Source organism: Haemaphysalis longicornis, unplaced genomic scaffold (assembly GCF_048455015.1).
Source record: "Haemaphysalis longicornis isolate Haplotype H1 unplaced genomic scaffold, Haemaphysalis longicornis Haplotype H1 scaffold_4, whole genome shotgun sequence".
NCBI lineage: Eukaryota > Metazoa > Arthropoda > Arachnida > Ixodida > Ixodidae > Haemaphysalis > Haemaphysalis longicornis.
In genome coordinates this window covers 220,537,219-220,555,015 of record NW_027526361.1, presented here as the reverse complement: position 1 = coordinate 220,555,015, position 17,797 = coordinate 220,537,219, and the positions used below count along the sequence as shown (strand labels likewise).

Below are 17,797 nucleotides of genomic sequence, written 5' to 3'. Positions count from 1 at the left end.
ATCGCAGACGGCAGACTGTTTAATCTCTATCTTACTGATGTGTTCTCATTGCCTGTAGTGCCAAGTGGCCAGTACTTCGTACGCAACTTCGTTACGAAACATGCAGGAATTATGCTCTTCGTCACGCGCGAAACACGACGACTGCTGGATAATTTGAAATAAGTAGCACGGAAGCAGCTAGTACTGGCAATGTAGCGAGCTCCCTTCGAAATCACTGCGTCGCCTCTTTGGCGCGATATTTGCGAAGCAGTTTGGAATTATCGCTCAATGAGGGCGGTGTTTCACATGAAAAGAAATAAGAAATTGTTACCCCACCCTGTGAGAGGAGTTGCGCGAAATTACCGCCGTGTTTCACTAATAACAGTTTGTTCAGAAGTATTAGAAGACACTTTGTATACACACACAATGAAACAAAATAAAAACAACCACACTAAGGATTCCTCAAAGATTTATTTTGCGGCGCCCAACACATAACCTTCACCTAATGCATTGTACGAACGCTTCAGACGGCCGTGAGTATGTCGACTGCGGTTTCTTGGATTATTCAAAGTGTTTAATAAAGTTCACATCTGATGTTAATGAAGAAAATATCATTCTTTCGTATTAACACTGAGACGCTGATAGTGCTGATGGATTTCAAAGTTCTTGAACTGCCACTATTGGCTTATTTAGCCGCTCTGTGTATCGCTCGGTACAACGGCTGTAATGTAAATAAAAAAAAATAACGGAAGCTCACACTAACGCGTGGACTTGAAGGTACCGAAGCTGTGCGCAAGATTCACGACCATCACGACAGCTTAAGTCCACAATTGCAGCCAATTTACTTCTTCGCTGTCGCAACGACCCTTGATTCATAATTGGTGCCATGAGCGTGAGGTTCCTTCCTTTTCTTTGATAATCGTTGGACATTACCTTGGAGGGGCGTACGTTACGGTGTGTCTTTCACGTTGCGTACAAATGTTGCCACGATCACGGCGAACGCTGTATTTGTTTTTTTGGGGGGCCAATCTTGGTCAATCTCTTTAAGTGCGTATGCTCGTTTTGGCCAATCTTGGGCAATCAGCTTTAGTGGGTATGCTCGGAATTTTCTTGGTAATATTTACTGCGGACACGAAAAATAACAATTTGCTAAACAGCTTCGCTGTGAAACACGTTATTGTTGAAGAAAAAAGTGAAACAGTATTGAAAAATTCGGAGATGCACAGGCTTGCACACATGGCCATCTTCTTAAAAAAAAAAAAAAAAAAAACCTGACTTCTTATCTGTGCGTGCCACAGACGTATGAAGGAGCCTGCAAATACTTTCGTTGGGGTAATTACAGCAATCCTATTTATTTTTCACAAATTTGTGTTTGAGACGTTGTCCCGTACTTTTTATTTGTTGTCACCCTCGTCTTTTAACATTCAGTCACTCATGTACAAGGACAAAAAGCAACGATGGACCGGCATCACGCGTAAGTGGCGGCTTGTAAACATAGCAGGCGTCTTAAATCCCACGCTTTCCTCACAACTTGTTTCTCGGTTCCTAGGCACGACCGGGCGGCTCTTGGATTCAGTGATGGCGTCTCGCGTCGACATCGGATTCCAGGATTTATGCACAACATACAGGCGTTACAGATTGTGGTTGTACGCTACGGAAGACTGGTACGCGGTGTGCACACCCCGTAACAGACGGGTAGTGTGGGCTTGACACAACTCATTTCATCTGAAATGCATTAGGACTGCCCGTCGCCATCATCTTCAACTTTTGTAAAGCGTTGAAAACTGCTATTCTAGCGGATGTTCGATCTAACGAGGAATATGTGAGCACTGAAATTGATATATGCTCTTGTTGGCGGTTGTTGGGGGCGAAGTTATGGAATATTTTTGACAACGTTACAGGCGATGCATGCAAGCAAAGTTCAATTCTTTACTACATAAATTTGGGGATCTGTAAAAAGACGTACCTTACACGTTACCAAAAATTCATATGTGTCCCATCAGGAGTTGCCTAGAGCTAAACCCCAAAACTCACTTTTCGACATTTACATGACGTTACCAGTATTATCCCACACCAATTAGACATCTCGTCTAACAAGTGAGGTAATTCGAAATTTGTGTAAACCAATTTTAGCCGGTTATTCCCTGAGAGGTGTCAATATCTTAATTTTAGAACCCTCCTTATTTACTGCATAGGCCATGTAAAGAAAGTACTCGAAACTTTCAAGTCTTTTGATCTCGTAGTTTAAGCTGGCGTTATGAGTCAGGCGGGTATAAATTGCACTATTTTGGATTTGTTAATCCATCTCCACCGAATGCTTGCACCATGATTATAATATTGCTGAATAACAAAACATACATACGAAGTATTTTTTGAATCAATACAAACATCCAAGTTGATTCGGGGTTCAACAGCAAGGTAAAGAGTAAAGTTGTACCACATTAGCTAGGCATGACAACAATCTCCCGGCGACCCAACTCAATGCCTCTGTGGAGCTCTGCCAGCCGAAATTTAAAATTTTGACATGAGTAACGAGATTTGGGGTCAAGCCTTATCGATGCAGCAAAATCTGCAGATCCCGGTTAAACGGTAGACGGTACTGCTCTCACTAGCGTCGCCTGCTATATCATCGCCTTCTGGAGGCGTCTAGGTCAAGGTTGAATAAAATCGTGCACAGCTGCCAAATTCCGCAGCATTGAAGAAGCCGCAGCGGAATTACCATGCATATCTTATTTCGCCCGCTCATCTGTAAGGCCAGTCTTCCCGTCTAGCGAGTGCTTCCAACTTCTGAGGGGAGTAATTTGGGCCTTGATCAAGGTGGCACTCCAATTAATATACAACAAGTAAAAATGAAAATTCGATACGCTGGCCCGCTTAGGCATTAAACATTTTGACTGAGCGCGAAGTCAGAAGCACCTCAGGGAGCTCTTCCTTGAAAGCCACGGGTTTCATGTCTGAATCTAGGGACCAAGCCTCAGGAACAGCTTGACTTCTGCGTCTCCGGTTGATAGATATGTGACTTCGCTGCACTTTGTGCTTGAAAGCGTGGACAGTTAGTCTTCGGTACTCCTGCGCTCGGCTTTTGCGCAACACCGTCGCAGTTCAACGTATTGGCATGCAAGAACGACGAATGTTATTTTCCGCAGTTCGTTGCAATTTCACAGCCACGGGTGCATACCCGAGTCGTAATCGCGTGTATGACTAGTGCATTGCTTTTAGTCTCGAAGGTATGGAGCATTTGTTCAGCTCGCGGGACAGGGTAATGACAACTGGTGCTCCTTTCGAGAAGACGAAGGTTAAAAATCCCTTAGTGAATCTTTCGGCATACTTTTCGAGGGATTGCTTGACTACACAGACTCAAATCAACCGCCAGTTTTTATGCTCTGCATACTCTCCCAGTTACTTCAATGACCCCAGTAAAAAAAACAAACAAACTCACTAATGCCCGGACAAGATGTTCAACAGTGTTGTTTTGCCGGCACCAGACGGTCCCATGATAGCAGTAAGTGTCCCCGGAGCACATCGACCGTACACTTGACTGATCAGCGTCTTGCGATCTGGCCGATAAGAAAACAAGAATAAGGCACACGGCAATGCAGAGAGAACGAAGCACTTCTCTGTGTCGGAATTCCCAGAAGCACAGAAAGATAAAAAAAGTATGCTGCATCCACATATCTGTATGGGAAGAAGCTTGACCTTGGACAACTAAACATAGACAATAAATACATGACAAGTCACTGAACCAGTATTCGTCCATGTTCTAGCTGCGCTGCATTCGAAAACGTCGAATGTTCGATTTGTGGCCTCCTTTTTCTAAGATGCTCCTCTTTCATGCTTGACCAAAAAAAAAAAAAACGAGAACAACCAATCTCCGCAAAGAAAAAGTTCTCGTTACCTGAAATGCCCAAATTTAGCACTCATAAATTTTCCTGAGAATATTTCTCATGTGGTTTCATTGACACTCTTCAAGGTCACTGCATTTCTTCATACAAAGTAGACCTAGAATTTCAGCTGAACTAAAGGCCAGTGTAAATCATGAAGACGAGCTTAGATAGCCGCCGAAAAGAGGCGGAGTTCTTGGTGGGAGCTCCTACAGCAAAAATAAAAACCATTCAGGCAGGCATTGACTGCAACTTCTATGCGAAGGTTTAAGGGCAAACGATTCGTGAAAGTGAAAAGTTCAAATTGGCGTCAGTCTTATGCAACCCATGGGCAAAATATCTGTACAAAAAGTATTACCGTACTACAAAGATTGTAGATCGCGCAATGCATCCCAGTGCTTTTCAAATATCAGTGGTTACGATACGGGCGTTTTTTTGTTTGTTTGGCCAATTTTTTTCAAAATTGCTAGTTCTTTAAAAAAATTGTTGTTCTTATAAAACAACAACTCATATTCTGCTTATGAAATGCCTGTTGCACGTTGCGGCACCAATGGTGTACGAACCATCTAATAGCTCTCTCGTCTACGTTTAGTGCTCCATTGGGAATGTGGTATTTTCCTCGGGCGCTTGTGGGGCGGTGCGCGTGTACCACCGTTTGCTTCCATATAACTCTGCGATTGCCCTCACAATTGTCTTGCGCATGCCCACACTTTTATTTTGACCTCCGCAGCGGTATAGTTTGGTCTGCGGATATTGATCTTGTGCAGCAGTTCCACGCGAATAAAAACCCGTACTCCTGACATACATGTATGTGTAAGGTCGCTTTTTGAACAAAGATAATCAACACGTACCAACGTACATATATGTGTACGCTTCTTTTTTTTGTACAAATATAATGAAAACGTACAGTCTTTGGTAAGATTTTGTGGGCCAACCCGGAAACGCGCAGGCTGTAAAAAATTCAACGTACAAGTTTACGTACCGAGCGAGGCTGAAACTTTTTATGCAGGAAAGGTAGAGAAAACACGTTTCTTTGTTACTGCCTTAAAATATTTTTCTCACAATTAAAGGTGAAGGCGATTCTTTCAATTATTTGTGATCGAAGAGGCTTAGGATTTGCCCACAAAATTTTGACATTTGACAAAGAGTGTACAAATATTGTATCTTTGTCCATTTATTTGAGCCTCTTGAAAAGATTTTAACTGTAAAAGTGTAGTTTTTACCTCAAACCCGGATGTAAACCAAAAGTGAAAAGCGTTGAGAGTGCTCACAACGGCTTTTGTTTAGTAGTACAATGGAAATTAGTGGCTTAATGGTGACGATAACGCTGCTGCTTATGAATACCATGATAAACATCCAGCGAGCGACGACTGTTTTCTTCCTTAACACCCTCTCAACCAACAAAAAGGGGCAGATATACCACAGAATTACGTACCTTTTCCGTCTGGAACTTCGTACGTGATGTCTTTCCATTCTAGTGATACAGCGTTGCACTTTCCGGGTCGCAGGACATCACTATCTCCGAATGAGGAGTTTAGGCTGACAAATCCAGTGCTTCCATTTTGAGCAAATTTTATCGTCATCTCTAAATCTACAGAGAAAATAAAACAAATGTTAGACACACGAGCAAGAGCAAACAGCTCGGGAAGACAAACAAAACTGGTATCAGACGAATGGTAATCAGCCGTGTTTCGAGATGTCCATAATTAGATTTTGTCAACACTGTGTGACTCTAAATAAAAGAAGAGGCGACTAGAGGATGTACAAAAGAACTTAGGATAGTTCATTGCGACAAACGTTCAAAGCAAATCAACGTAAAATCCGGTGTCTGTAAACACGTACGGGACGATATGATTACTAGGGCGGTGGCTTAAAGGGTAGTATGACAGATTTTGATTACTTCATCCAACTAATCATGATTTGTAGGGACGCCCCATAAAACCCGCCGTACACAGTGGATACACCGAAACAAGAAACACTACCGCTTGCATGCGGACGCAATTATGCTCGCCAAAAGGTGGAGAAGACGGCATGAGTTGAAGTTTCAGCATAAATAATGGCCGCGTACCTGCTCGCTTCGCCGCTAATGTGGTGAAAAGACGGTCTGCATTCGCCGCTCCTGAGGCATAACTGCCTCTCATCTCTTACTCAGCCCTCTCCCGCTCTTGCCCTTTCGTTTCGCTCCTCCCACGATAACGTAATGGAAGTTTGCTTAGTTCATCCTTCCGGCCGTCGCAAGGATCGGGCGCCGTCTGCTGGGACATTTTGTATCTGTTGGGCATGCGGTGCCGCCTCGATCTGTGGCGCCACTCCTTTTTGTATTCTTCCGTTAAAGCAGCGGCTTTATCGCGGCTTCTGTTTGATAGCGCAGAAGTCGAGGCAACGACTTTTTATTTTAAGTAACCCTGTCAGCATAAGATGTGTAATTATGCCTTGCTTAAATATGCCAAACTTTTTTTATATTTTTCACGCCACGCAACTGAATATGATTCACACCAGTCTCTACAGTTACAACTGCAAATTCTGCGGGACGCCAAACACTCTCTACCACGTGGTATAAGAGTGCAAGGGTGTCAAGAAACTCCGAGAAAGCATGGGGAGGACCTGCTGTGCAGCGAGCTCCTGGCAAACCAGCGCGGCCTGGTGATCCGGGCCAGACAAGCAGCTGAAGGCCTTGGCATCCCGGACTAGGGGTTGATCAACGTTAGAGTATCGAAGATCATCCATCGCTCCTTTTTTTGTGCTATAAACGTTTATTTACATCTCTCGCCAAAGTTGACAAATATAAACTATCCTCCCAGAATCCGTAGTATGGAAGCTTTGGCCTATTTATGCTTCCTGTTCAAGAATTCCTCTTTTTTTTTGGCAGGGTTGCTGTATCGTGGTACAGACAGACAGAGAGACAGGTAAAAATTTTCGGGTTCGGAAAGGCTGTCGTCTTTAAAAGCTTTGGCTCAGGACAGTTCGTTTCCACAAGTGTTTGCCCAGACTATTCGCTTTGCTAAAAGTGTGACACAAGCCACGCCGTTGAGGCCCATCGTCCAGCTTATAGACACCTTGCTTTTCCACAGTAAGGCGCGTGTTTCGGACCAACGAAAGGCTCACAGGAAGGTGCAGCGGCCTGCCAACTTCAGCAGCTAAACATTAGGAACCGATTTATGCGGCATCGCCGCAAGGGCGATGCGGTGAATTTTACATCACGAAATGAAATTAACCCACCTCCACTTAGTCTTCGAAAAAAAAGGATCCATCGAGTACTGGGTGAACGATCTTAGCTTTCTGCTGTCAGCAAAAAACAAACAAAAAAAGAACACGAGACAGGTATACCCATTCACTATCCAACACAAAAAAATTTTTGTTTTAACTTAGACCAGCCAGCACACCATTTCTGCAATAAAGGCGCCTAGTGCACTTCTTAACTCATCAATAGAAGCTGCTGATCACTAGAGACCGGGACTTCAGGCAAAACGCCTATTTTTTCCTTGAGTCCGTATGAAGCCTATTTGACGTATAAGCATGGACTAAGGGAAACAAAACACTTTGAGCAACGCTTTATTGTGCCTACAAGTGCTTCTTAGTTTAGTGCCCATACGGGTTTTCAGTGCCTAAAAATGCCTTTTTTGGGCTGCAAACTCCGTTTTTGTTCTTTTCGCGTCCATGTGCTGCTAAACCTCTTCTCCCTTTAGAAGCCCGCCACTCCGCGTTTCTATCAAGTTCTTTGCGAGGAGAATTCACGGCTGTGACAAACACACTGAGGTGTGGAAACGCGTGCTCGAACCGCCGCCATCTTGTCGTGAGGTTACCCGAACAAGTAAACTGGGCCGCCAGAGATCCGAGCGCATCGACACCGCAGCCAACATCGCCGGCGGCTGTCAGCATGAACTTTTATGTGCGGAGTACCTTAGGACCGCACAATGACCGTCCGCGTCCGTGCGCATAGCATTTACAATCGCAAAAAAAAAAAAACACACGCACCGGCAGGATTCGAGCCTGCGTCTCGTAGACCAGATAGAGTTTGTGTAGGTCGCCTTACCTATTGGGCTACGGCTGTGAGTTGGTACCCGAGAGTGAAACGGCTTACTCCCTCGACTGTAACGGTGCGGAGTGCCTTAGGACCTCCCCATGTCCGTCCGCATCTATCCGCACGCACACCACCATTAAGCGAAGATCAAGCGAAATTCGATTTGAGCCGTGAGTTGCAGTTTCATTTAGGGAATAATCAAGGTGCAACTCACGGCTCAAATCGGATGACGGTCGGGGCGCAAATAGGATGTCACTAGGGGCGCAACTTCGATGTCATTTCGAGTCCCCGAACTCCGCACCCTCGCCATCACCCACGGATTGGAGATGCTGCCATTTTCATTCCATGTAATTCTGTCGCGCTGTGTCCCGATATCAATGAGGAAAGCTTTTACCGACATTTCATGTCAATTGCACCATATAAAACAAGGAGAGAAGAGAATGAACGCAACACAACTGCGCATGTGCCGCTCAAGGTAAAAGATACCGACAAACGAAAACCACGAGAACACTGGACTCCCGAAAATTTCGAGGTGACGCCAAAAACGCGTGCACAACCAGCAGCCGATCACCGGGACAACGCTAGCCTTCAAGACGCAGGACGTATGGCACGAAGGAGGAACGAAAGAAAGAGGTTATAAAACCAGCATGTCACCACTTCGTTAAGTGTGGTCGCAACCACCTTCATCTGCCGTGCTGCGTAAATTTCAAGGTCGTTTACAATATAGCTCTAAGGGTTAGTTGAAAACAATCTGACGTGCTGTGTAAAGTTCTTAATTGCTACAAAAAGCAGAGCTGCCGAGTGGTGTTATCCCCAGCAGCTTTGCTGGGCATCCAATCTTCAGGACAGGACGACTCATGTTTTGTAGCGTGAGCTACACTGGTTGAGGTTGAGCAGTTTCGCGCGTCTCCTGCAGGGCCGTGCTGCGCGTGCGCAAGGAGCAGTGACGCCACACGGCGCACAGAACGTTGCGCGCTGCCCGGCGTCTCTCACACACCCCACGCGCCCAGCGTCTTCGCCGACCTCCGTTCTGCACGTGGCGGCCCACTTCATGATCATGCGAGGGTGGCCGGGTGTGGAACCGATGGCTCGTGCGTCGCAGCAACACCGGCGCGCGCCTGTGGAACCAGCTTACCTCTGGGGCGATTGGTGACGCTGCGCCGGAGCCGCCTGATAAATATAGTGTGTATACCGTGTGTGTGTGTCATTGAAGCAGCAGTAAGCATGATAATCAAACTAATCCCAGACAACCAGGAAAGCTAAGAATAACCAGCTGAACCATAGCTGACGCTATGTATATCCCGGCATAGCCGAGCTAAGCCACTGCTAATTTTTGTATCCGAAATTATTGCACTTTACTGCGCTATTCATGGGATTCGTCGGTGTTGTGGGATTATATCCTTGCCATTCATAGGTGTTGTCGTCAAGGGGCTGTTACCGATTGTGCCGCTTCCACGAGAGCCTGTTGTTACCCCTGGAAACACTATTCTAAACCACGCTACACTTGAGCGTAACTTGGAAAATTCGTGGGCTTATTTCACATTCTGAGCAGAAAACTTCCAGTAGCGGAAAACTCAAGTACCACTCTATTTGAGAATGCTGAGCTCAGTTTGAAGGCACAGGAGAGGTCCGGAGCCGTTCCGTATCTTAAATCTGTCTCGGATGTATCACATTACGTTCCCGGATAATCTGCGCCAAAGAACCCCCAAGGCCCTCAGAAGAAAACATTGATATTGCAAATGGATTTAGGTCATGGAGCGTTCCAAAGTACAAGTATTTCTGCCAACTTCAGTGGACGTTGAGTGTTCTTTTTCTTTCACACAAAGAACGAGTGAAATGATGAAAGTTCGATACCCGGCCGCGGCGGCCGCTTTTCTGATGGAGGCGAAAAGCAAAAATGCCCGTGTGTACGAGATATCGGCGCGCGTTAAAGATCCCCAGGTGGTCGAAATAAATCCAGAGGCCGCCATTACGGCGCGTCTCATCGCCTGCGTTGCGTAGGCGCGTTAAACCCTACAATCAATCAAATGATGAAAGGAGGCACAACTTCATGCCGTAATACACTTTAACGGCTGGTTTGTCAGGGCTTTTCAGCTCTTCTTTTAGTGCCGAATCACCAAAATTTCGTGTAAATCTGTTAAAATATCCCCTCCTGTATGACACATTTTGAAAAATAGAATAAAATAATGTCCAGTAGCACAAACGTTCTCGCTATTTCTTTTAATAGTCAACGTTTTGTCAAAATAATCTGCGTAAGTAAACAGGAATTGGGCCTATATATGCCTGAACTAGATTTATTAGCGCTACATATGCCTAAATGACACCTTTCAGTGCCTATTATAGCCGCCTAAAACCTTTACGTTTCATGCCTAAGGTTCCGGTGTCTACTGATCACATTATCTACCATGACTTCCAGAATCCTCTCTGGCGGAAGTGGAGACTCTTAAACTCGGTTATGACCAGCTTCGCAGTCCTCAAAGGTGGCGCATCGTTTCACTTTCTCTCTTTTCTCCGGCATTCCGGAAACTGAAACCAAGGTTACACTGGCGCCCCCGTGCACGTACATATCACCATTGTACCGGTGCCATACTAAAGCGGAAATAGACGGAGCTGCCCACAATATAAACGATTACTGAGAGCAGCTCAATCACGACCATTCATTCTGTTTTTATTCCATTACGACCTTTCTAGAGGAACCTGCGGGATGCCTACCACCCGCATTGTTGCAACACCTCTTACGCCACTGATTGCATGATCATATTGGCGCAACCTTCATACGGCCACGGATGAACGGGCGACACTGGCAGTCGCGAGAGACGTCGCTTTTAGCCGCCTGAAGGTCGTGCACCAAGGCAATAGTATCATACGACCTTTTGGAGATAATCAAGGACTCAACGGCTTAAGAGGTTTTTCAGCAGCGGTTAATGACGCCGGCGAGGGAATCGCGCGGTTGGGGGAGCCGGAAATGTCCTTAAGCTGACACGTGTCTGCATTTTAAGTGGGGTTTGCCGCAGCGCACGAAGAATTGAGAGTTGCACGGCTCATACGTGGGCAAATAGGCTTATTACAATAGGTAATAGATGCGGTAAGGCTTGCGTATACCCTGTAAACTTTCGCGTATGCCTTGTAAACACATTGAGCTCAGGAACTAAAGATCGAAGGACGGACAGTTCCCTTAGTGTAGCACCGTGTGTTTGTTTGCTCATATCATTTTATGTAATTAAAAATAAGATTAAAACGACTTGTCTTCTGGCATGCCGAATGTGAAACGGTCGTAAGCAGGAAGGTGAAGTCTGCGCGACATGTTCTGGTGCTTAAAAGAATGGGCATTCTTTTATTGCCGAGCTTGGTATCATCTTTCGGAGGTGATTTTAACAAATTGCTAATGAAAAAATTAATACATGAATGAATGAAAATGGAGGAAGTTGAACAGTACAAATCATGCAGTACTAAGCAAAAACACACCACAGGGCAGGTACAGTTAGTACTGTGGCAAACAACCAGCAAACCAATACAAAAACCCAACATACTGGTCACGACGCAGTTATCAGAACCACGCAAATATAAACCACAAAAAATGCTTCCTAAGGTCACAGAGTGAATGTAAATGCCTCTGCAGTAACTGAATAAGGCAAAAAGCCTGAGCAACAGTTTGAAGTGCAAATTGCACACTTGTAATCGCTCGCTAGACGGTTTTGACAGGTGCGAATATACAGCTATGTTTCATGTAAATCTCCTGAGCTCGGTGGCAGGTACACTGCGTTTTTGCTTACCACTATTTCTTAAAAAGGCTTTTGTAGTTTTGACGCTACTATAAAATACGCGTGAAAATTTTGAATCCTGCATGTTTGCTTCTTTCTGTGAGCAGTAACTGTGAGTTTAGTTCACTGAATGGAGGCATCGGGCTCAAAACCCGACATATGCCCCATTGGCTTAAAGTAGTTCGAGCGGAACAAAAGCGACGAATATTACTTTGTCCGCCATCCGTGCACTTCTCGCTTCCGCAAATTAATTTTACACTGTGTAGCACACTATTGCTTCGATTATGACTCCTTAAACGTTTAACCTCAGTCCTGAAGCCTTGTTAGCTCAGGTTTTTATGCGTGAGCGTAAAATAACAAAACAATGCCACTTAAATTAAAGCACGAAGCGGCCTCTTGAATGCTACAAGTTAAAAATGTCACCGTCATTTTGTGTTATAAAACACAAAGCGATAAACACTAAAGATTACTAAAACATTGCCTTTTTTGTACGCTCGCAACAGTGTTCTAAAGGCAAATCGACACGAATTGCCATTTCTTATAATTTCCGTATTCATGAAAGCAGTTTGTGATTTCTCGATATTTTGAATGCAAAACACCTCTTCACAAAGGTTTAATGTTGTTTCACGGAGCTCAACAAATGGAATATTGAGCGTCTCGTAAAAAAAAAACAAAAAACAAAAACAAAATCTGTAATATATTGTTTGAAACCACGACGAAACAGGCAAATAAAAAACTGGCTTCCACTGTAACTACATCATACTTAATGGGGCAGAATTCTTTTATGGCAGTCTCCGAATTAAAACATGTTATCTAAAGTCTTCAATGCCCCTTGAATACAAAGCGGTGGACTTCGCAGCAGTACCAACACGCAAACGCCAGAGGAGGAGCTAAAAGGTAAATAAAATCAGGACAGAAGCTGCCAGAAGAAACGTAACCAGGAGCAACGTTTCAGGAGTAACGTTCTGTGGTAAAAAATATATTTGTTGTACTGCTGCGCAGCAGTTGATTGCATACTCATATCTACCTATTTCTGCAGGAGTAAAACTCGGAAACGTTTGAAATTGGGTATGGAGCGAATTGCATTGCATTATAAAACAAAAAAGATGAGTAGAATAGCGGCTTTTGGAATTCGTTTCATCACAGCCGCACAAAAAATAAAAGCGTAAAAACCCCGTGTATTTCAAATGAAAATCCTAGCAAAAGTATAAACTTTTATGAACGTAAATAGAATAGTACCCCCTGCGTATGTGCGCAGTTTCTGTGACTACAAATACGGCTGCGCAATACGCGCCTTCGTGAAGGTGGGGATGCTTCACCAGTTTGCCCCTAGTTCCGCTAAGGAGCCAAGTAGATCTCTCTCTAAATTGGCGAGTTAAACGGGGTAACTATGCATTCGTTACTGCATCCTGGTGCTGCAAATCCTACGTCATTTTTCGCACGTCAGTAAAAAAGGCATGCTGCTCACCTCAGAAGACAGCTTACTGTACGAAAGTCTCCACTGAGCGAGCGCTGAATCATTCCGCGAACAAACGCAGTAAGGAAATACAACAGCGACAACACAACAGGGCATCGGCATCGGGGAAAACAAGAGCGCAAGAGCTACGTTCATCTGCCCTAAACACTTCAACACGGTAGTCAACCTCACCCACCGGCACGCATCCGCAGGCTTCTCCGGCCCTCAACAAGCGCACGGCTTCCAAATGGCGCTAAATTTTAAACTCTGACAGTCGGTAGTCTCCCACAGCCGCGCTGCGAGAGGCATCAAACTGCTTTCCCAACCGAGCGAGCGGGAGCTGGCATGACGACAACGTGCACGCTGCTTTCTTTCTTTCTTCTCTGCTTCTGTCCGCTCTCTGATATCATTGGCTCCATTGTGTGTTTGGCTACGGCCCGGGAGAGTGCGAAGGCCGGCGGCGGGGGTTCGCGCTTCCCTCTTCCTAGCCTTGGCGGAGAGCTTCGAAGGCAAACGAAGGCAGCTGTGACGCGCAGCTGCGCTCCGTATGGGCGAGCAAGCACTCGCGAGAGCGCGTTGACACAGACCGTCGCGTTGCTATCTGCGCGGAAGCAGCCACTTTTACGGTCAGCTGTAACGGCACACTTAAAGCGCACGCCTGAAGGGCGGCACTGTCAGAGCGGCGGAAGCGCGCTAATGGAGTGCAATCCAGAAGCACGAGCGCCGTCCATCTTGTTGATGCCATACGCGAACTTCGTAAAGGTTCACGGTTTATGCTGTACGCTCAGGCTGAAAGATATATCACTGGGGCGCATTTTTCTTTAATTGGCCGAAACGACGAATGTGTCCTTGGACGTTGCCACTAGCGGTGGTTTGCACAAAATAGTGATCCGGGTGGAGCGAATGTACTTCCCCCCCCCCCCCCCCCCGTCATCCTACTTTTGCACCAATCAGCAATGCTCGCCTGCCCAACTCCCGCCCCTCCGCGCTCCTTGTGTTTGTCCGTACAGGGGCCGCGATGATTACTTTAATCTCTGACCTCTAACACGGAGCAGCTGCTACGTGCGTTGTCTCTCCCGGGATAATCAAGGTGACTGCGACGTTCTCTTTTTGCTTTACTGATGGCGCATATCTCTACTTTGTAGGCGCTTTCTCGTGCGTCTTACGCATTATTTGGAAGACGGTAGCATTTCGTTGGCTATCCAAACACATCAATGGGCGCATCCACAAGCGGCTTAAACAAGTCGAGTCCACGCACGCCAGTCAAGCCCACTGAATCACCTGGGCACAAGCCCAACAGGGACTGAAGGGTAACGAACGGGCGGTCCTAGCGGCGTGCGATCTCACCAAACGCGCAGCAGGGGATTCTGACTGTCTTCAACCCTTCCCGCCGGTTTTGAAGAGCTACTGAAAGAAAGAGCTACGAGCCAAGTACTGAACCCCGTACAAAAGCCTCATGGCTTTAGAAGCCGGAACACTAATTAAAAAAATACATTTCCTAGCAGCACCCGGCTAGCGATGATGCACCCACAAACCCAATAAAAAACTGCGATAAATATGGGAGGCCCTCTAGCCTTTACAGCGCTATATGGGGTTACCACCACACGTGGCTGTAAGTTTGAGCTGTGGGAGGAAGCTCTGGCCACATCCGGCCAAGGGATCAAGAGGGATCTGGCCCTTAGGGCCTAGAGAGGAGCGAAGGTGACAGGAGTCCTGGACGAACGCCCCCCCCCCCCCCCCAATTCCATAGTTTTAGCTTAATCTTTTGGAGTTCTGAATAAATGTTTCTGTCTCGCTCTCTGGCTAAATAAACGGGGCGAATTTTGGTCTTGCAATGTTTGGGCCTGGGGAGCAAGGACGACGCGACACAGGTGCTGGTTTGTTTATTGTTTATTTCTCAATCAGTTCGTGCGAGAGAAGACGTTGTGAGAAGACCGTGATCTTTAGACGATAACACAATGTAAAGAAGGAAGGCGCCCGACTGAACAGTGCCCAGCCGGGCAGGAATGCTTGGTGGATATATTCGAAACGTCCTGCTCGCCAGCGCAGGAGAGGCAGGACCACTTTAACCTTTAACAGCGGCGTGTTGCTTTCGTTGGCGTACAGAACAGGTCCCTCTGTTGGTGAATAGATTCTACAGCCCAGCCATAAAACAGCTGAAGGGATATTACAGCAAAGCGTATGCATAGGCAACACGGCTGTTGCATTCCAATCTTTTAGAGATGATGCAATGGCTGGCTCAAAAATGTCTACATTACTGAGCGCAGAGGATACGCCATGCCAGCATCCTTATCCTTGGGAATGCACGTTGGAAGGGTTGATACGCTATAAAAAAAACAACGCCTTAAAAAGATGCGAGCTAAATCATCATCATCATCAGCAGCAGCCTATCTACGCCCACTGCAGGGCAAAGGCCTCTCCCATTATTCTCCAATTACCTCGGTCCTGTGCCAACTGTGACCAATTTATCCCCGCAAACTTATTGATCTCATCTGCACACCTAACCTTCTGCCGCCCCCTGCAACGTTGCCTTCTCTGGGGATCCAATCTGTTACCCTTAATGACCAGTGGTTATCTTGCCTTCGCATTACATGCCCTGCCCACGTCCATTTCTTTTTCTTAATCTCTACTAATATGTCCTTAACACGTGTTTGTTCCCTGACCCACTCCGCTCTCTTCTTGTCTCTTAATGTTACACCTATCACTTTCCGCTCCATTGCACGCTGAGTCGTTCTCAATTTAAGTTGAGCCCTCTTAGTGAGCCTCCAGGTTTCTGCCCCGTAGGTGAGTGCCGGTAGGATGCAGCTGTCATACACTTTCTTCTTCAGCGACAATAGTAGGCTACTATTCATTATCTGAGAATGCCTGCCATATGCACCCCATCCCATTCTTATCCTTCTAATTATCTCTGCCTCATGGTTGGGATCTGGGGTCACAACTTGGCCTAAGTAGATATATACGCTTACCACTTCCACTGCCTCGCCACCTATCTCAAACCGCTGTGCTGTCCCGAGGTTATTGGTCATTAGTTTAGTTTTCTGCATATTAATTTTCAGGCCCACGGTTCTACTCTGCTCGTCCAGTGCGGAGAGCATGCTTTGCAATTCGTCCCCCGAATTACTTAGCAGGGCAACGTCATCAGCAAATCTGAGGTTACTGAGGTATTCTCCACTAACCCTTACTCCCACGTGTTCCCAATCCAACGTTCTGAATGGGTGTAGGAAAAAATGGTCCCGGAAAAAATGGTCCTGGAAAAAATGGTCCCGGAAGAAATGGTCCCGGAAAAAATGGTCCCAAATCCGAGGTAGGAAAAAATGGTCCCGGAAAAATTGGTCCCGAAGCCAAGGCAGGAAAAGTAGTCTTGTTCGAGTAAATCCGGTTAATCGCACCAAGAACGTTTGTTTTACCGAAATTCAGGTTGGGTTGTTTTCATGGCCTCTCCCATATTTATTTTCTAATTTGCCGTTACACTAGCTTAATCCACAGATTTTTCGCATTGATGACGTCTCAACCACATATAGCATGTATAAATCTCAGCACATCTCTTTTTTGAACCCGCACGTTGTGAGGAGGGTAAACCGCTTCCACACAACCTCGACAGGTGAAGGTACCGACACGAAAAACAGGATCCTGGTGATGTGTAGTGAAAGGAAGGAGCGTAAGAAGGGGCTAGGGGCTGCCAAGGGGGCTATTCAGGAGTAGAGGGGGGCGACCGTTAAATTCGTATGAAATTTCAAGGCATATCAACAGAAAATTTCGCATTCACATTCTCGGAGAGTTGTAAGCACCCCCTTCAATTTTTTACATGTTTTTTTTCTTAACTTTTTCTTACACTCTTTGTTTCTCTTGAATGCTTTTTTCCTTTGTTTATCCATGCTTTGAAGTTAAAGATTGCATATTTTAATTGTATTCACATTTATATTTCGGTGGCCGGACATTTCGGTGCACGGACATGTCGGTGCACGGATATTTACGTGCACGCACATTTCGGTGCACGGACTTTTCAGCGAAGGCTAAACCAAGGCGCGTCAATCCCGATTTCAATTTACACCGATTCCGATGAAACCTCGCAGCGTAGAGCTTTAATGACCTTCCAGACACTGAGATAGCTGTGTTCGACTAAGCTTCTAAACCGGCTGTTCCAGGCCTCGCAGTTGTTTGGGCGGTTTTAATCCAATTACTCGCACTAAATTTTTAATCGGTACTCAGCCCTACCATTCATCTATACATCCATCCATCTGTACGTACATCGCCCACCCATCCATCCAGATTTTAGCCTTCACAGGAGTTAATTTCTGCCCCTGAATATTAAAGCATTCCATCTCTTTCTTAACCCTTTAGCTAAAACGCAAACGCACAAAAGCAAAGCCGCAAAAAAGTTCAGATCTGACTAATTTGAAAAGAAACACGTCGACTGGAGCATGGGACCATTTTTTCCTAGATGGTCACTGGGACCATTTTTTCCGGGACCATTTTTTCCGGGACCATTTTCTCCGGGACCATTTTTTCCGGGACCATTTTTTCCGGGACCATTTTTTCCGTTTCCGTTCTGAATACCTCTTGTAAACATGCTGTGAATAACCTTGGAGAGATTGTGTCTCCTTGTCTGACACCCTTCCTTATAGGTATTTTACTGCTCTCCTTATGGAGGATGATGGTAGCTGTGGGCCCATTGTAGATATCCTCTAGTATTCTCACA

General features: G+C 45.8%; 1 protein-coding gene across 4 annotated transcripts in view; it reads right to left on the bottom strand.

Moving 5' to 3' along the window:
* The window catches only part of LOC144179642 (ATP-binding cassette sub-family G member 1-like), a 68,630-nt gene that overhangs the window by 47,571 nt on the left and 3,262 nt on the right, over positions 1-17,797 (bottom strand). Inside the window, exons 1-3 of one of the 4 annotated variants that reach the window (XM_077708073.1) lie at positions 13,295-13,475; positions 5,296-5,451; positions 3,419-3,536 (exon numbers count right to left, since the gene is read on the bottom strand). In XM_077708073.1, coding sequence (XP_077564199.1) covers positions 3,419-3,536; positions 5,296-5,451; positions 13,295-13,304 — 284 coding nt within the window. In that variant the 5' untranslated portion in view covers positions 13,305-13,475. Of the gene's footprint in view, positions 1-3,418; positions 3,537-5,295; positions 5,452-5,928; positions 6,062-13,110; positions 13,273-13,294; positions 13,476-17,797 lie in introns of those variants that run through there. The other 3 variants (XM_077708074.1, XM_077708072.1, XM_077708071.1) reach the window with 3 other exon arrangements.